Raw genomic sequence first — 21,571 nt, 5'->3', positions numbered from 1 at the left:
GTGTCTACTGACAAGTAATTCACTATACAGAGTTAAAGTCCATTTTATAGACAAATAAGTTAAAGACCAAAGTCCAAAGAGGGAAATGCCGATCTCCATTTTTTTAGAATGATTTCACCGACAGCTAATCTGAGTGATTAATCAAAGTTTTGTAATATTCGTACTAATTTCTTAACATAGAAATTAAATTTATTTTATTAATTTTATTAAATTAATTTTATTTTTCTTTAATGGGAAAATAGATTAGTTTGAAGAACAATCAATTAAATACTCATAAATTTCGCTTGGAGTGAATCTGTCGTTAAATTAATCGGAATTAAAAATTAGAAATATAATTTGCACACCGTCTACAACATTGATTCTCATTAGGCTTATTGTTGTCTATTAATCGGAGCTGGTCAAAGTCGCATCCTTCGATGAAGAAACTTAGCGTCTATTCCTTTTCCTACGATCCCTGTCTCCGAACGAACGGAAATCTCGCCAAGGGAAAGAGCGAGAAAGAGAGAGAGAGAGCGATCGCGAACGTGTCGCGTACAGCCGAGCACGTGGTCTGTCGCGCGCGAGCGCGACCTCGTCTCGAATTACGGCATTTCGTGCGACACGACGCGAGAATTACGGAGCGAGATCTCCCGTCGAGAGTCGTGCGCCCGTTCGAATCCGCGTTCCGTCCGGCGCGACGCCCACGCGGTGCGACCATCCGGTGCTCCGAGTTGAATGGGACGGGAGAATATTTTACGAGGAATCTCGGAATCTCTGATGAATTTTCACGGGAACTCGCGTGCGCGAGCGCGCTTGTTCGGCTATTCTTACGCGAATTGATGTCAACGATGAAATCAGACGAAGTCTCGACCGCGCGAGGAAGAGCGCGGTCTGAAAATTCCAAGCCGCACGGCGACGGGAATACCGACACCGAACGGAGAACCGTGTCGCGAAGAGAGTTTAAATCTCTTCGTTTATTTAAACCCTCCACGTTTCTCGCTCTCCTCACGAGACCGGGGGGGAGATCGAGAGGATCGGCAATTTCTCAGCCACGCCGAGTCGCGAGACTCGCGAAACGGCGCGACCGGCGTGATACGTACATCTTATCCTGGTTTTCTGCGCACGCCGCTCCTCTTCGTCAAGCCCGGGCTGCTCCCACACAAGCACATGGCCGTTTCGTCCCCGGTTCTCGCTACCGCTGGTCCTGGTGCCGCTCATCGCACACACACACACACTCGGCAAGACGACGGGTAACGTGCAAATGGATAGCGCGGATTTTCACAAACCTCCAGACGCGTCACTGACGACAACGTTTGGCGCGATAACGCCGAATGTTCTCGCGCGCGCGCGCGCGTGTCGTGTCCGCTGTCTTTCCTCTTAACTTCTCTCTCTCGTCCGGCTCAGGCGCCGAAATGCGCTCGCGGAGATACGCGCCTGCGTTCTCTTCTTACGCCGATCAGACGGCGGCGGCGGTGGTGGTGGCGGCGGCAACGACGACCGAGACAACGGAACACGAGGCAACGACGACGACGGTGGCGGGCGACATTCGTGACACGGTGGCAGAAAGGTTGTACGCGAAGCCGAGAAAACGAGGTTAAATCCTCGCGTGGCACCAAGTACACTGGTTATGCCGGGACTTGTGCAATCAGCCGGCTGCCCTCGCCGCGATCGCCGACGAGCGACGGGCGAGCGGAAGGGTAAGAGCGCTTCTGATTGGCGTGCCGGCCAGCTGCGCCGGTGGCCCGGCCAATCGGAGCACAGCGCGGCAAAAGTTGTGGCCACTAGCGCGAAGTTTAAATGGCCGAGGACAAGGGAGTAGGGTTTTCACAGCGGGACAAAAGCATTCTTTTGTATTAAGGGTTGGTCTTGGGATCAATAATTCTTTTAAGATATTTGAAAGATTGAATACTTTCCAGATCGTCTTTTTTCCATGTTTTCGAAACTTAGGGAGAAAGCAAAATAAACCGACAGAAAACTGTATTGTAAAACTGCATTGTTTTCTATTTGTTTGATTTTTCTTTTGTATTACTTTATTTTGTACGGTCACGTTAGATTCTTTAAGCGATGTTTCATATGATTTATGAATACTTTATGAATACTTTAAGTGGACATTTCTAACTTTATTTTTAAAAGATAGTTTTTGAAAAAAGTTAAAAATTTTTTCGATTTTAAATTTACCTGTAACGAACACTTTGAAGATAAAATACAATTCAAAATCTGTTGACGATTCAAATTGATGATTTATTAACACATTGAATAGCGAATTCAATTCGCTTGTTTCTCTGTCTATATCTCTATTTAAATTTATATAATTAAAAATAGAATGTATTAAAAACAAAAATGTTTATATGTTCATATATGCGTTTCTTATTTTGGAATATTAAAAATTGATATTAATTATACAATTATAGCGACACAACATGTTAATAACTTTTAACGAATCATTAAAAATAGCAATGATTCAGTAAAATAAAAGAAAGTGTAAGAGAAACAATTATAAATCCAAGCGATTACCACCTATCGGGCTTCATTCCAACAAAACATCTGTACTACGAAACCATATGATTCACTTTCGACCTTTGGGCTCAAAAGTTAAATGGATTATTGCCGTGTCAAATGCGCCGTGTCATCATTACCGTTTTTATAGCCCACTCATAAATCAAGACGATTCCACATTCCAAAGGGATGGACACCTGGAACTGGCACATCTTCAAAATGTTATTTTTAACGAAAAGTGTTACTAAGAAGAAATATTGTCTGAACATCCGCTCATTGTTTATTGAAAATATTTTTATATTTTCAATAATTTATTTAAATACAATTATATATTTTTCCTTTTCTCTCATTCAAGAAAAATGTAATTCCGCTTATAAAAAAACGAAGTAATAAATTAATTTTACACAGGAAATTTACAGTCTTTACTACAAAATATTAATTTTTTTCCTTTATTATTGACATTTTCCGTGAAAGAATTTGCGTCATGAAATGTTGATTCAAGATTCGCAAAATATAAAATAGAAATAAAAGAATGCATTGGATTGTGTGCAAAATTGTCTGTGCTGAATTTTTCTCCATTGAAACTGTTTAATATTTCGTTAAAAATATGCTAATTATACGTTGTCACATTGTAGAATCCTTTAGTCCTATTCTCATAACAATTCTGATTACATCAGATATCGTAAGAAGGAAAAAACTGAATCACTGCGAAGATAATATCGCTCTCGTCTCGCATGTTTAATTGAAATCTCGACTACCGCTTCATCTCGACAGACGCTATTCATCTTCTAGAATCAAAACAAACTTACGTGAAAAGCAACAGATTTACCAAATGACGTAAATCGTTATCGCTACTCCTAATATGATTAAAATTATAAAATCGAGCAATCAGCAATCGAGTAATCAGAATAAATATCGTATTATGTCATTCTATGCGCGTAATAACGTCGTTAATTATTAAAGTTTTATTTTAATAAGATTTTTATCTTTTACAATCTTACGAGCATGACAAAAGTTTGCATAATGAAGTAATAGCATTTCATGTTAGTTTTGCAAGATAACGTCGTTTCTTAATATAATGGAAAATATGGTTTATGTCATTCCAATACATACACGGAAAGAAACAGTTTTGCCAGATATAAATCTGAAAAATAATTTTGTTCAGCTATCAAAACAATTATGTAGGATATTCAAATTAGTTGTTAGAATATAAAAAAATTTTGTAACATTAGCTTCATTATTCAAACATCTTACTTAATAATTTTGATGGTCCAATAAAATTATTATTTGGATTTATATCTGGCCAAATTTTTAAATCCTACAGCAAAATTGTTTTTTCCGCGTATCTAACAGGAAAATACAACTCACAGTTAATAGTAATAATCACAGTTAATAGTAACAACCGTTGAAAATTCTGACTCATACAGTTTTATATCCGATTGCATCAAGTCATTCTATCAAATCGGCAATCGACTCGATGATGGAGATGAAATATCTCGACACGTCGCGAGGTACGTTTTAAACAAATATCAGTTATATATATATATATATTATATATATATATTTATAAGTCACTGTGCAAAAAAATTGCACGGTGCAATTTTATTTTCGGCCGATGCAGACAAACAAAATGCAGGCTCGAATATCGAAACCTGCGATCCCCAATCGCATTGAACTCTAAGAATCAATCCGATGATAATTCGATGATACATTTCTGGATTCCTATTTACGTTCCGTGAAGAGCTTCATTTCGAAATCTCTTTTGTCTGATATCGATTACGAGATCCTTCACGTTCCGACGTGCAATTTCCAACGACTGACGAACGCGACACAATCGAAGTTTTCCGCTTACAAATGCCATTTCTCGATATCGAATGTAATAACGAGATAATATTTACATTTATCCGGCATATTTACGCTTATCTACATACAAAAAAGAAACGTCAATATTAATATTAGGATCAATTCTACATTGATAATATGGATTGCACAATGCTTTCCAATCTTTTAAAAGTTAAACATCAGAAGAATTTTCAAGGCTAGATCTCAAAGATATTTTTCAAAGAAACGGCTCATGTTTCGATATATAAAATTCATTACAGGAAAATAATATCAAATAAGATGGAAGGCATAACAACAACAACAATAACAACAACAACAACAACAACAACAACAACAACTGCTCTCGATTTTGCTCTCGACGATATTTCGAAAGTGTTGCCAGATCAATGGGTCAAAACTCTTGATGGTCTTCGGGAATTCCGATTTGAGATTGTCAACGAGGTAACAAAGCGTCCAGATAAAGATAGGAGCACGTGGGATTTTCCATAGTGGAAATTATGAAGACGTAACACGAGCAAATATTTATTGACTTTCGCGCCGACACCGTGTTCTCATAAGAAATATTCCCCCGCGAACACGAGACGGAGTTGATTTGTAGCTTGTGTGTATGAGTCGTCGTTGTCGTCGTCCTCCTCATCGTCGTCATCGTCGTCGTCGTCGTCGTCGTCGTCGTCGTCGTCGTCGTCGTCGTCGTCGTCGTCGTCGTCGTCGTCGTCGTCGTCGTCGTCGTCGTCGTCGTCGTCGTCGTCGTCGTCGTCGTCGTCGTCGTCGTCGTCGTCGTCGTCGTCGTCGTCGTCGTCGTCGTCGTCGTCGTCGTCGTCGTCGTCGTCGTCGTCGTCGTCGTCGTCGTCGTCGTCGTCGTCGTCGTCGTCGTCGTCGTCGTCGTCGTCGTCGTCGTCGTCGTCGTCGTCGTCGTCGTCGTCGTCGTCGTCGTCGTCGTCGTCGTCGTTGTCGCTGTCTATAATTGATTTGATTGCCACATATGCAGCGCTCAAAGAAGGAACGTCGGTGCTGGAATGTGCGATTCGCGCAAATCAGAGGGGAAGAAAATCGCGGACTGTCGCCGGGCGCGTAACACATCTCCTCTAATCAGGTGTTAAGTAATTGGAGTTAAGACGAGTTGGGCGTTAATTACCAATTATCTCGCCTATCTCTCGCAGAGATCCCTCTCCTCGCGTCAGGACTCCAACGAGAATAGTCTCGTGAACCAATTGCGGTTGTATTACAAAAGAAAAAAATCAAAAAGATCATTATTTCCTTGAAGATCGGTGAAAAATAGTGCGACATCGCAAAATCAAGCTGTATAATTTTGTTTTTTTTTTTTTTTTAATTCTATTTATTTAATTTCTTAATTCAAGATTCATTTTCTAAATTCATGTAGAGACCACTCATTCAATTCTTTTTTCTGTTTAATAATTTTTCTATTTATCTCTCTATGTCATACCGTTTAATTAACTTCTTAATTCAAAATGAAGCTTAATTCGAATTTGAATTTCAACGAGAAAACTTACAATCGGATAACTAAGATATTTAAAATAAAAGAACTTCGAAAGTAAGCTGGGTACGGACGAATACGCAGTTAAATAAAATGTCATCGATGATTCATGGCACCTTTTGTATCCACTTATTTGCGTGTCGTACACATGCCGTATATGTCAAATTTCAAATTAAGTATATCGATGTCACAAGTGTTTCCGTCGGAGCAGAACAAAGGGAGTCGACGTAAATAGAAAAAAAAAAATCACCCCAATGCTAATAAATAATTCTCTTAATAAGTAAATCTCTTTTATCGCGAACACCGAACTTATCGGGCTTTTTCCGTCTCTTATCAGCGAGCTGCGCGCACGCGTGACGTAATCGTTTTTACGAGAAACGTTTGCGTTCTCAACTAAATCGAACCATCAAGCTAATCGTTTCCGGCCACTCGAAAGATGCGATAATTATCTGCGGGAAGAGACGCCTAAAAGACCTAAAAATCACCCTTTTTCCCAGTTTTTCTAATTTAATTTCTCTCGCAGCAGCACTTTTGCGTAAATTTTCCGCGAAGCGTGAATCGATCGGAGGATCGTTGAATTGTCGATTGTGCAATTGATGACTTGTTCGACGATCGCAGCACATTCTCTTGTGTTTGCGAATCACATTATACGATTTCATTGCATGGATTTGGGAATCGCGATTTCACATGCACAATGAACCGTGCAAATTGCGTGTCAAATGCGATTAACGAGGTTTAATAAAGATTAAAAATATATATGCTACGTACGAGTTTATAATTAAAGATCTACAAAATGTGTAGAATCTTTTTAGGATATAATCCAATTTTTATTTTTAGAGTATTTGCACATCTGAAAAAACGCCATAAATTAATTATTGAAATATTGTGAATATTGTGTAACAACATACAAATTGCAAACGATCTCAATTTAATTTAACACTTTTGTTAATATTTTGTAATATTCGAAAAAAGGATTGAATGTGAAAATAACTAAGATCGTATATGTATACTGAAATGTCTCAAGACAGATTTTAATTTAATTTCGAATATATATTATCCATAAAAAATGAATATCTTCATGAACTATAAGATATTGTTTGACATAAGTAATTGTGATTAGTTTAATTATGCTAATTAATGAGCGCTAATCAGCCGCATGTAGATAATAAAAACACTATGTATATCGGTAATAAAATGTCGATAAAAAAGATATCTGCTATAGTTATCTATGTTTCCAACTGTAGTTAACTATTTATGGATTCAGTTTTTTCCACAGTATAGTAGATACCTATAATAAAATGTCTTTAAAGATAAAATAGAATTGAGAGAGATTCTATTCCAAAGTGAGGTCGAAATTATTTAAACAAATATAAAAAAGAATATAAAATAAACTGCATATCTTTAAAAACACAATATTTCTATATACAATTTTTATAATTTCTTATAGAAAATTGTTGTTTATAGAAATAATTGTATCATTGTTCTATATAATTATCATATTTTGTCTTAAATCATTACTTTATTTTAATATAATAAAATTGTACAATAAACATTGTTTTATCCTCCTGTGTAACTTCATATTTTTAATTTTTTTAATATGTTTTTTTAATATGTTTAATATATGCTTCAAAACAATAATATTTTGATATTTTTAATTGAAACTAGTAGGCATTGCACTGTGAATCTTTTAAATCCACATCTCAGAATCTACGTTAAATGAAAGAAAATAATTTTTCATTTAAGATAGAAATTTCTGTTAGAAGAGCGACGTTTCCCATGGAAGACTAGACTGAAAATGTAGAAGTAGGATGTCGGCGATTTTCTGATTACTCGAGCTCTTACGCGAATGCGACGCGTGGACAGTTAAACGCGGCCTTTACATTATTTAATACCGGATGACAATTGCACTACACTTGATCTTAAATGCTTCAAGTTTCGACACGTCAACAGGAAAGGCAAAAACATTCAAATTCATTATCTATTATCTGGTTAAGTAGAAAATAGCACCGATCACGCCACGAGGAAGGCGTCCCCAAAACATAACAGAGATCTAATGTGCAGGCTCTCAAAATCTCTTCCTACATTTAAAGTCTTTTTTTGCGTTTTTTTAAATATAATTTACTTTAGAACAAAATTTTTTCAAAAATTCTTTGTAAAATTTTTTCGAAATTTTACGAAGAAATTTAAATTTCTTCGTAATAATTTTTTTATCGTGATTATATAAAAAGGTCTGAGAGATCTTTCGATATTTCCTGACAATTGTATATATATATTTCTTTTTTTTTTTTTTTTTAATAAAAAATCGTGAAGAAATCAAGTAAAAAAAAATATTTTGTTTCAGCGAGTACTTTTGCAGAATAAAATCGCCAATCGGCAGAATAATTTCGCCAATGGAAATTAGCGACCTGGAAATTGTAATTCGTTGCATCTCATTAATATCACGTGGATAGGGATTTTAGTACATTAACTACACAAACGATCCGTGTCAAGGCGCGACATCAATAATTCGTCATACTGTATCCGCGATCCTTGTACGAGGTCATATCCGAGGGCGCAGCTTGAGTTTCCAGAATTCGTCCTCGCGTTGTGCCTTTCGAATGCAAAATTTAATTGCTAATAAAATAGTCGAATATATGTGTGTGTGTGTGTGTGTGTGTGTGTGTGTGTGTGTGTGTGTGTGTGTGTGTGTGTGTGTGTGTGTACAACATGCAATATATGTTTCCCTTATAAACGATTTGTGTTATCGTTTTATTATTTATTACCTATTATTAATAAAAATTATTGTTATTTCCAGCGTTATTTTTCAATATATTCCCTATTATTCTTCTAGAGATGGAGAACATTATTTAATTAAAGTAGAATTTTAAAAATATAAAAGAAGCAATCAGCAGCAATTATGAAATTAATCTATTCTACTCTCGCTTCCATTCGCAGGAATTTAAAATTACGACAAAATAAATTTCCATTAAATTTCCATTAAATTAACCTCTATTCTTTTGCGAAATAGCAAACTTTCATTCATACAAATTTCATTTCACTTCGCACGGAGATCTTGAACTTTCTTTCATAGTAGACCGTAACAACCATAAACGTTCCAAACTGATTCGACCGCAGAAAATGACGAACTGCAACGTTCGGAAATATAATTAGATGCACCGAGAATTGCGAACTAGCATAAAGTTTCGATAGGCGCTTTCTACTTTCATTTTCCGCGGCTTCGGCGATATTAAAATGCGACCTGCATTGTTGTAAATATCTACGAGTATTATTAGCGACTAAACCGCGACATTGAAAAAAATCACGATGTATTTCACGCATTCCACTGATTAACGTTAATATAATTTTTTTTTTACGTAAGCACGATTTATCGAGGCGACATTGGCTAAATATTAATGTCACAATCGATTGATAATAGTGATTGATCGGATATTAACTTTCACTGATCGGAATGATAGAATTTGAGATATTTAGCACAGCACAATGTGATTCGAACTTATTGAGATTTATACGAAAAACTGAAAGATGGTCGAACGTTTCCTCCTGTCAAATTTGTTAACATGGCAATTATTTTTTTCGAAATATCTAAATTTAAATTTTCACACATAATAATTTCTATTATGAGTTGAATATTGGATTTCAAGGCAAAGGACGAACGATGACAAATCCAATGTGAATTTAGAACACGTTAAGATCGCTTCTTTTCCACGTGACGCTCATGACTTGCTTATTTGATTACTTAAAGGCGTCATAGTAAAACTTGTCATGTCTCTCGAGGAACTAATACTTGTAGAATTAATCATTTATTTAATTGCATCGTTCTCTCTCTCTCTCTCTCTCTCTCTCTCTCTCTCTCTCTCTCTCTTTATTGTAATTTTTAGTTTGATATTGGTCGATAAGTTGCATTCAAAAAATGTTACAATGATATAAAGTTATAAAGTTATAAAGGTATAAAGCTCTTTTAAATTATCTTTGAAAAGCTCTTTTCGTTTCGCAATAGTGTTATTTTATCAAAGAAATCATAAATCCACTTCATCTCGATAAAATATCATTTCAATATTGCATCTTGATAACTATTTGACTAATCTTCTTTTTTTTAAAGAGCTTTTTAATTATCGTGTGATTCATTATATGATTATATGAAGTAAATAAAATTTTACAAATAATTTCAAGAATATTGTGCCATCAATAATGACTCTGTCATCAATAATGTCTCCAATACTTTAGGTGATCGATAATTTAAAACTGGTGATTTTTAGAAGATTAATTAATTCAATCAAGCAACCTTTACTCAGAATGTTAAATTCATGCTCGATTAAGGAAAATGTATCGTTTTCATATTCAAAATTTGTGTTCGTTTCTTGTTTTGTAAACAGAATGACATCAGCTTGTTTTTGCTATCACGTTAAACCACGTTAAAGAATGCAAGTGAATATTTATATATATTTTTAACATATGATAATAATGATGATAATAAGTATCATGAAATAAAACTATTATTAATAAAACATAAAATTTTATTAAAGACTATCCAGAAAAAAATTTGTACATACAATATTCCTGAACTCACTACAAGACATAACATGAAATTCTATAATCTATTAATAGACAAACTGTAGATATTATCAAACATAATGACCAATTGTTCAAATTGCGGTTTACCGCATGTAACATATTCCGGATGCGATGGAAAAACACACAGAATTATATACAGGTAGACTCAATCAATACTGCATCGTATTTAAAAAAAAAAAAACACGTCATCTTTTGCACATGTATTGCATCAATATTGCATATTAGTGCGAAAAAAATTACTAGTCGCGCATAATGACATCTGATTTGAAATAATTCAAGATTATACACTCTTTGGTGTGGATTAAAATACAGTATTTCAATTAATACCTTGAATCAGAAGTCGATTCGAGATAATTGATACCAGAGAGAAAAGGAGACAAAGCATCGATTATTTATCTTGATGGTGGAATATAAAAAAAAAAAAATTGCAAAATTCCCTTCCTACGAAATAAAGATATTTCACATCAATTAATCTTGCTGATAATAACGTGCTGATGAAGGAATGTTTGTAAAACATTCTAGCTATAAAAATTATGTCAACAATCTCCGCCTAGTTAAATACTTAACGTCATTATTTGACTCTGATAAAATCTTCTAAATTGCAGTTTTACAATAATTTACATAAACGTCAGACGAGTTCTTTCCCGGAGTGTTTTGCGGTGACTCGTTTCAGGAGGAAATGTTGAAAAGCGACTTGCTGATAAAACGTTTCCTTCTTGGTTAAATGCAAGGTACTGACAGGGCCACGACATAACATACATTATTCAACGCAAGTTGTATTGCCAGTCTTTTGCAATTCGTCCAAAGTTCAAGTTCTTAGATAAAAAAAAACTAGAGACTCTTCTTCAACTTAATGTTGAACAACATTGCGATTGACTTATAATTGGCATAAATGAGAAGTTTAAGAAAATAATTTTAATCGCCCGACGTGCACGTTCAGGTATAGATGTTAAATTATCAGAAAAAGTTGTTATTAAAAATAGCGCGGTTCTAAGCACGCAACGTATATTATAATCTTTTCGTCACATCTTAGCAGAAATAACAAGTGTTTTTCATAAAAACGTTCAAACATTTGAAGTTATTAAATGACAAAGAAAATAAAAGTTAAAAATAGTATCATGGTTCTTATTAATGAAATATAGCGGTAATTACGTGATATCAGTTCGCAAATTTCTATCGAACGAATCATTGGCGATACGTTGCAAATTTACTCGACGTCGCGCTATAATATTCACGGAACGCAAAAAAAAAAAAAAAATCAGCGTAGTAAGTAGTTCAACGCAAAAGCTATCGAGACCGGTCTCGCCTCGGTTGTTCACGTTCGCGCCGTTAATTGCAATTAATTATGTAAGCTACGACACTCGTATCGAAATATTGCGCGATGATTATACCTACTACAAACTCGTTACAAGTGCAATTAACACGCGGGAGGTAAACACGAATCCCATCGACACCTTCTCTATCATCAATCACGGTTTAATATTAGAGGACTCGTATGTAAGTATATTACTTTAATTATTACAACAAGCTCCAGAATTAGAAACGGTTGCCACTATAATTAAAACATTACGCGGATGATTTTTAATGTGTCCACGCGTGTAATTGTTGTTTATATTTTAATTTGCGATTGATTTAATAAATGATGTAATATTTACATCTTGTATGTTATTTTCTAAATCTTTATTAATCTTTATTAAATTCTTATTTCTCGAAAAATTACTTAGCACGAATAGTATTATTAGTTTCAGCATGAGTCGATTGATAGTGAACTGTACTTGACAATCGATATAATGATTCAGTCTGCATTAATTGGCATGCAACAAGATAGGTTACCACTTATGATAACGAGAAAGAATGCTACGTAGAAAGATAGAAGATAGATCAGGTATTTGTTATTTCAGACAATATACAGCAGACAGTCTAGATTAATCTCTGCTATGACGTAATCGACTGATTCAACGAAAATGCAAATGAAATACACTTAGCGATTAAAGGATAAAATGATGCATTATCATAATTTACAAGAATAATAAATATAGCAATGATAAGGATATATTAATCTAAATAAAAATCTAATAGAAAAGAATCTTTGGATAATCTATCGTAAAATGTCATAGCAATCATGGGTTTTATTACGTTTTACATATGCATATATTTATAGTTTTGGAAATTTTAATGATCAGTAGACTCTCGATTCCATTTAATTAATTCCTCTCGTTCAATTTACCTCGAACATTTATATAACATCAGCAAATCTCGATACATCTCAATGCATTATTCATGGTACAATATAATATAGAATATAATTGATATGATGCAAACATTCATATATTTTCATTACTCCTATAATTGAAGATTCATTCAGCAAAAAAATGATTTACATTTGCATTTTAATAACTATAAATGTAGGCTGTAAAAAAAAATATAAAAGTGACATTAACATATAACATATATAATCTTTTTTTTTTATTCGAGTGACAATTTTTTAATTAAAAATAACTTAAAACTATTATGCGATATAATAAGTATCTTTGTAAATCTATGTAATTTGATGTAATGAGGTGTAAATTTATTAATTGTAATTATCAGTTAATTGAATGTATCAAAAGAACTAGATTTACGCATATGTCAATTTAATTAGAAAAGCAAGACTGGCTACTTGATTTTGAATTACTTGTGTAAGAAAAACTGATTACAATGAATAAACGAAAGATAAGATAATAATTTTATAGCGCGATTCTATTGAAAGTACATGAAGTAGACATTCTTAATAAAAATACGAACTGTTTTCATTGTTTCATTACTATGTGACGGACTTATTAGAGACGGATTTATTAGAAAAACATTTCATTGATGTTAAACTTCTGTCTAAACTTAAATTGATATACAAACATTTTTTGATAAGTATATAATTTAAAAGCGTGTATTAAATCGATCCGAAATAGAATTTTATCGTCAAATACAATTTGCGTTATTTTTATTAATTACTTACAATCTAACAGACATAAACATTTTTTAAAAATTAATCATTTAATATATTGTAGCTTAAAACTATAATAAAATTTTTAAGATATTGTGATCTTTATCTATAACTTTTATCTACGATAAGATTGTCATCAATAGAATGAAATTCTGAGAGACAGAAAGAGAGAGAGAGAGAGAGAGAGAGAGAAAGAGAGAGAGGTATTCACTAAAAAAGAACTCTAAACTAAAGAATATTTTCAAACTTCAAAGAGTGCAGCGTATAGAAATGTATTAAAATAAGTTCGAAATAAATCCAAAAATTATTTTAACGAAAATACACGCTAATGAGAACTGAAATCGAGTTTTTGCTGAACTAGTTGCAATTAAATAAAATCTTTATGTATAAAGATATGTGACTGTGGCATATATTAATATTCATACTTGTTCTCAAGGTTACAAAGGTAAAAAGAGACGTCGAATGGTTACGTTGAATGGCAAAGGAATTGCTATATGATGTTTACGAGATATTTAGAATTTACGAACAAAATATAGACAAATAAAAAAATAAATGACATATGATATCATAAAATTTGACGACGTTAACGCAATCTTGTCGTTAAATAATGACAAACTTCGCAAAAATTATACAAAAACACATAAAAAAAAGTCGCATGACAACGGATGTAATTTTTAGAATTCTTTTATTTAACCTAGAATCTTTTATTTAACCTACAATATTTATATTTTTTGTTACACATGACTTATAAAGTGATTGACGCCTGTATGTTTACCGGAAGTTTTTGATAAAATCTTTTTTCTTTAAATATCTTTTGAAAATTATCTTGATTACCTGGATAATTAGCAAACACAAGGAAGTTGTCAGCATAAACATTGCGTAATCTTATGAGGACTTATCTAATAATAAATAGGTAAAAGAGTGACAAATAATTGGTACGTATATCCTATAATAACTCGACTTGTGTGTGACACAAGAGACATAACACTAGCTAAAGAGTTAAGCTATAGATACATAATCGAAAAACCACTTGATTATCGAGCACGAGACTATATCGTGACACTTTTGAAATTCAAGTCATTCACGTGACGTATTCGTGACGTATTCGACAAGAATTGTTTCGTTATCGAAGAAGTCATCGTTCATTCGACGATATGTCACACAAAGCCTTTCGAAGTTTAATATATCCAATGTGTGTGTTATATGATACTATTAATTACGATGCTAGTAATTGCAATTTTTACGCATTAATATTACTGAGACTCGTTCGATACTACGAGTGAAACTTGCGGAACTCAACAGTTACGTGTTAAGTATAACATTTCATTTACGAGATTAAAATAAAAAATATTTTAATATATCAAAATGTTGCTCATTAAATTATGCCTTATATATTTTTATAAGATATTTTTTCGTTGCAATAAGGATTTATATTTTATAATTGATATTTGGCTTTCCATTCTCTTTCATTTTGTTTTTATCCAGCTTTAATAAAAATCGAGATTACGGGAAAAATAATAATTTCTTCATCCTTGTCATTATTCACCGAAAACCCTTTCATATTTGTTATGTCGATTACATAACCGTTGGGTATATTAGGCATATATTGAACATATTAAATCACTCGATTAATTAAACTTGAAGAGCACTTTACCTCGCATACGCATACGTATTTAACATTTGCTCAATATTAAAATTCAAAAGACTCGCTTGGAAGGCAACTCGATTTATAACGAATTAACGGTTGTCACTTTTTTCAACCACTTTCCAATTCAGACGGCTGTTCCACTTATTTTCATTCGGAAAGAATCTTCACGAACGTAACTAATCCTGATATATATAACGCCTTTATTTTATTTTTTGTTTTTTTACAAAAGTAGATTCGCGAAGTAATGAAAGTAGGGGAATGATAAGCCGATCAGACCTTGGACTAAAAATATTAACGAAAATATAAAGGAATAGCAAAGATAAAAAGATTACTCTATGAGATTAAAATCAATCGAAAATTATCTTTTCTCAATGTAATGTATATTACCTTAAATTTTTAACAAAATATCTTTCAATAAATTATTGTAGATGATAATATCAATTGCAAATGATAATGATCGAAGGCGCATGCCCGAGAATTCTCAGGGCCTTGCCGATCGTTGCAACATAAAGAGAAAAGAAATCCGGAATTGTTTTAACACGAAGATAAAGAAAAAAGAAGAAATAATCATGTTTTAGGAGATTATGAGAATGTCGACGTAGCAGACCAGCGGACCGCGAAAAACGTAGACAATAGAAAACAAAAGTTTCTATGGACTTCGTTATTGTTGCGAGCACGTGAATCTCAACTCAAACACATATTTGACATTATTAACATTATTCATATTTCAATTATAGTTTTTCTAACTGTCACGCTATCGTCGTCATGGTTGTCGTTTCTCTATTCTTCTCACCAGAATATGCATTAATCAAGGATATATTTTATTTAAAAACATATGCCCTTCTTCATTGCAGTAGTTTTGCCGAATAAAATATATTGCTAGAAGTCTTGATCGATAAGAAAAATTTCTTCAAAATAATTATTAATAAAATTCTGAATTTGAATTGTAAAAAAAATTACTAAGAATTCTAAGAAGTTAATTATTTATATACTTAGGTAAAGTTTCATATAAATTTAAAGATATTTTTTCGCAAAGCGAAAAATGCAATAAATAACCCGAACTAAAGTAAATGTCACTAACATGACGAAACCTTAAGAAACATAATTTATATATAATTTTACGCAGCAATATTTTATCTAGTACTCGGTGTTATTTAAATTTATGGTGCGTTGCCTCATTTGCGAATTATTAAATCCACAATAATCATCTCGAAAAAAACCGCGAAACAAAATTAAAGTTGCATAAGGAGGCATTTATATTTTATACTGGAAGTCATAAACGTTTCAATTTCGAGAGGCGAAGGCGAGTTAATTAAAATTCTGTATAATTATCTGACAGCACGTTTTGTTTAATATTACGTAGAATTACTGGATGCTTCAAATCGCCATTTCAATTCCATTAGTAGGGAACGCCAACAAAATCACGTGATCACATTACTTCCGGGTCGAACTAGATACGCGCGAATACATCAAACAAAATGCCGCCGGGTGATTCGCATCGATCGACTTACGTAAACGTGCTGGTATAATAAGCGCGAACGATTTTATCAAGCACCGTTGTTCGTTTCGTAAACGTGAAATGCAAGGTCTTGCACGATACTAGTAACAATTGCGAATAATGCTCACCATTCCGTAAAAAAGGTATCGCATTAAAAAGCATACGTTTCTTGATTTATATTAAGTGCAAAATTTTTTTTTCTAAATTCGTCGATTTGTTTATATTAATATAAACTTTCGTAAAAAAATAAAATAATATCACGTACGCGCGTCTCATATTATTTTGAAAGAGCATCAGAAAATAAAACCAACCAATATTAAAATTTATAAGTTAAAAAAATGTGTATAATGTAAATGTCTTAATTTTGTATAAAAAAATAATGAGATATGAAAAATTGCGCTATTCTGATAAATTATTCTGATATTAAAACAAATGTTTACCATATAAACATATGAGGTTTTAATGAATTTAATTTAATAAAATTACAATTGTAATATATCCGTGTTATTTCAGCACGTAATGTATATTTCTAGAAAAAACTCTCTCTAAAATAAAATTTCTGATGGAATGAAAAAGTATGTAAATGTATATACAAATCGAAAAGAATTAGAAAAGAATAGTACAATATATTTGAATTGAGATAAATATTAAGATAAATAAGATTTTTAGTTCTAAAACTATCTTTAATTTCGTTATGTGATATCGTGTCTCGATATTACAAGCTAAATAGAAATTATAAATAATTTAATACTTGATACACATTATAATATATCAGCTGCATTGGATGAATAATTAATATTGAATTGAATTGAATATCGCAATAGTACATAAAACTATATTTACAGAATTCGTGACTACAAGACAAAATTAACTTTCAAACGAGTTAATGAACCTGTTAATTATTTATTCCAGCATTATCGCTATCGTTGACCTTGCATTGAAAAATAAGAGTAGTATTTCCAGTATATGTAACGAATTGTAAAATGAAAAGATTCGATCCCATCTATAGAAGTACAAAATAAAGACAAGAAATACGATCGCCTGAAGTAGTAGTCATAAATCTTTCGCTTTTCATAAATGTTCTCCCTTTAACTCATACTGAAAATATTATATAGATCATCAAAAGTAGTTATTTAAGTTTTATATAAAATTATTAAATTATAATTATTAATATAATTATTAATTATAATTACTCGATATAGCTTCCACGAGTTTTATCTTTTGGAATAATATCTTCACGAGTTATCAAAATTCTCTTATTTTCCCTAACTCTCTTTCCAATAATGTTAATTCAAAAAATATATAAAATCAAGCATGTCGAGTTTGAGAATGAAAAATAATTACACTGCATTACACAAAATTATATATAAATTATAATATAAAATTTTTAACTAATGAAGTAATAATTATAAATATCTGCAAATTCATAATTAAAAATATTTTTAAAAATGTTAAACAAAATTTTGTCAGTCTAACATCATTTTATTTCTATCACATAAATCTTAAATTTTAAATCGTCAACTCACATCTCCGTATATAAGAGTGAATACTACGCAGTATTCACTCTTTAAAGAGACTCTCCAAAACGTAGAGACTCTTTATATCAAACAAATAATACGTAAAAACAATTTCCTACAGTATTAATCGATAATCTCATTTGTATTTCAATAAATTTAGATTTCGATACTACAGACATGCAAAAATATCTTCACGTGTTTTCACGATAATAAAAGCGCAACAAGTAAAATACATTTTGAATTCAAATAAAGTCAAAGATCGCACACGAGATAACTTATCTTGTATTTCTGCCTGACATTACATATTTAAAAGAACCACTTAGGAGTCGCTACGAGGTAAATTCGTGATCATAAATTTGTCTGTTTGCTCACCTGGAGGAGCGGGAACTTCTACGTCGAAGACCTCGGGTTTCTTGATCTCCGACTTCTTCCGATCCTGGGTCATCCCGTTTTCGACCATGTTACCAGCTATGCGCTGAAGGGATCAATCGACGAATCTCTTCGGCGACAAGGATCTCTGAGAAGACTCGTCCAGAAAGTCGGGACTGTTCTTTAGTGCGACACGCAGTGCGACGGTCACTCTGACACTGTTACAAACACGGCCGAACTCGCGACACTTAGAGGCGAACACCTCGCGCATGTCGGCCAATTAGACAACGCCATGGGAGCCCCACCGGCGCGGCTCTCAGGTCTTCTCCCACGCGACGCGCTTTTCCTGAATCGCACCTGTTTGCTCATCAGCGAGTCGTAAGCGAAAAGGAAAAAAAAAAAAAAAAAACCCGGTAAAATTCCTCCGAGGAACAATAGTCCACACGCGCGGAAAATACAATTGTTTCGAATGAATGATGATACAATGAAGTGTCTCAAAAGAGGCAGATTCCAAACCAATGTGCGACGTATAAACATGCACATGGTGTGTATAGCAAATATGTACAGTGCGTCTCGAGGCTGTCGTTATTTCCTTCGTTCGTGATACTTTAAGTAGACTTTTCTCGCGTAAAATGTAAATAGATTTATAAATAGATTTCTAAATAGATTTATATATAAAATTATATTAAAATATTTATTTTATGAAAACGTGATGCTTTTTATTTAAATCAATTCTTCGTTATCTTATCGGCACTTTTTTTTAAACTTTTTAAACTTGAATTAATTTTCGTTAATAAAATTATCAGAGAAATCATCTTATCTTTCGTTGCAAACTTTAAATTTCTAATATTCTTGGTAATGAATTCTCAAATCAAGGTATCTATTATAATAAAGATTAAACAAAGACTTTTTTATTTATTCGTATTTTTGTAATTACAAGATCAAAAATTAATTATTAAAATTAATGATGTATAATTACGTGTACATCTTTAATTTTAAGCAGAATAATATAGATATGAGATAACTGTGTCTCTCATACTGTTCGTAAGAATATCTTGAGAAAGAAAATTGTATTCAATTAAATATTAAAAATGTTAAAAGTAAATAAAAGATAGAGTTTTAATTCGCAGTCTTTGAAAAATAAATCTGTATATTATATTGCAATAATATAAATAAATATTTAATTAATAAATATAAATTAATTAAGTAATAATAAACAATAATAAAATATTAATGTTAAATAATTTAATATTTAATATTTTGTTTGATTATTATGTTTAATATTTTAATGTTATAAATATCATTTATTGTTATAAATATTATTTTTTTCAATTCCTTTGAAATCAATATCGATTCAAAAATATTTAAGGTGTGTAGTACAAGAAGATTGATAGCTATTTGATGACAAACAAGTTACAGACTATTTAATGCTAATTACTCGAATCTTTTAAAATACCAACTTTATTTTCAACAAAACAGCTTCAAAAATTATTATGGATATTACGTCGTTTTTCAAGGAAAATAAGCATGTCACACATACGACAGTAACGTGCTTCGAATTATTGCCCCATTATCTATTCCACTGATTGAATCCTTTAATTAATGTTTTTACACATGTGTCAAAAAGAAGAAAGAGTGGTTCCAACGTTCAGAGATGCAGTCGATATTTCACTTTGACTTATCAATGATAATGAAATGATAATAATCGGGATTTGGTTGTAGATTTTATTTAAAAACTAGATATGACTAGATGTGACAAGATATATACGCGTCTGTTAAATAAAATACCCAATATCTTGCGCAAGAGAAATACTTGAGTTGAGAATTACAAAGTAATTTCTAAAAAAATAAAATTGATCAAGCCAAGTATTTTGATTAGTTATCATTGAATTAATTTCTATTCAAAATATCATCTTGTTTGTTAAGATTTAACACCGCTATCGACAACAATTCTTCCTGTAGAAATATTTTATGACTGTTAAAGCTCTTAAAACAATATTAAAAAATAGTTTTCTCGACAAATCTCCAATATAAACGTAACACCAGTTAAATTGACCAAAAATTAAGTCAAATAATATAAACTATGTATATAACAATATAACAAATGTAACATTTATATTTAGTAGTATAATACAAAATATAAACGATAACTATATTGATTGTTCCCCAAATTAGATTAATCTAAAACTGGAAGACAAACAATATTCTTTCAATTATTTTATAATGTATTGACCGTCATAAAATTTATATGAAATCCCAATATACATTAAATTTCAATATACATTAAATTTTAATTGATTGACTCCGACATGCAAATATCCAAGTCACTTTTCAAATAACATATCCTAACATCGTTTTAAAAAAAATGTCAATAAGCACATAGTAATAGTAACAAAGCTAATATGCTAATCGAAACTCATAATTTTATTATCAACATTTTATTATCAACTGTACCGTAACATCATAATTATCAACGTTTTTATTATCAACGTTTTTTTATCGCTAAAATTGTAAGAGCAGTTTATGTGGCAAAACAAGCTAACTTTAAACGATTATGACAAACGATAAAGTGCAAGCGTACTTCAACTTACAAAAAAGAATAATATTGATTATTTCCTAGCGAACATAGTCGATGGCAACGATGCCATCATGCGTATCACCAAATCTACTCATAGTAATGCCAAGGCCAACTGGTACTGATCGAAAGGATTCAACTATTTGTCCAAAAGAGAAAAAAAACCTATTGTAATATTATATCCTTTGTGACCGCGGACTTTTTGCGTTCCTTTAAATAAATGATCTTCAATATTAAAAATTATAGAATGGTTATTGATTGATGATCATGGAGACAATACTAGACGTCAAGATCGTCTACTTCACTAAATATGATTAATCTTATATGAGTAGGTCAAAAATCAATCACGTTAGATGAATTTTTTTTTAGTGTACAAAAATAGAAAGCTAAAACTAACATACCTTTCCGTAATCCTTATCGCGACGTTATTAAACAAAGCGACAACGCACATATTTCAACAATACAATCGATTTTAAAAAAGACATCGAGATAGTTACGTCAATATTATATCACAAATAATTAATAGCCGACATTTATCGAACAGGAATATCGGGATGGGATATCAATAACGATTAACATAGATTTTGCAAAAAAAAAAAT

The 21,571-nt window shown here is 32.2% G+C and overlaps 1 protein-coding gene across 3 annotated transcripts in view; it reads right to left on the bottom strand.

Annotated features, from left to right (window-relative positions):
• The window catches only part of Picot (putative inorganic phosphate cotransporter protein picot), a 34,992-nt gene extending 16,239 nt beyond the window's left edge, over positions 1–18,753 (bottom strand). The window contains exon 1 of one of the 3 annotated variants that reach the window (XM_011637344.3): positions 18,400–18,753. In XM_011637344.3, the coding sequence (XP_011635646.3) occupies positions 18,400–18,487 (88 nt within the window). In that variant the 5' untranslated portion in view covers positions 18,488–18,753. Of the gene's footprint in view, positions 1–1,079; positions 2,067–18,399 lie in introns of those variants that run through there. The other 2 variants (XM_089084165.1, XM_025218058.2) reach the window with 2 other exon arrangements.
• Between the last annotated feature and the right edge of the window lie 2,818 nt (positions 18,754–21,571).

The sequence above is a fragment of the Pogonomyrmex barbatus genome, unplaced genomic scaffold (assembly GCF_055798465.1).
Source record: "Pogonomyrmex barbatus isolate J1 unplaced genomic scaffold, ASM5579846v1 scaffold8, whole genome shotgun sequence".
Taxonomy (NCBI): Eukaryota; Metazoa; Arthropoda; class Insecta; order Hymenoptera; family Formicidae; genus Pogonomyrmex; species Pogonomyrmex barbatus.
This window is presented reverse-complemented; position numbering and strand designations above follow the sequence as displayed.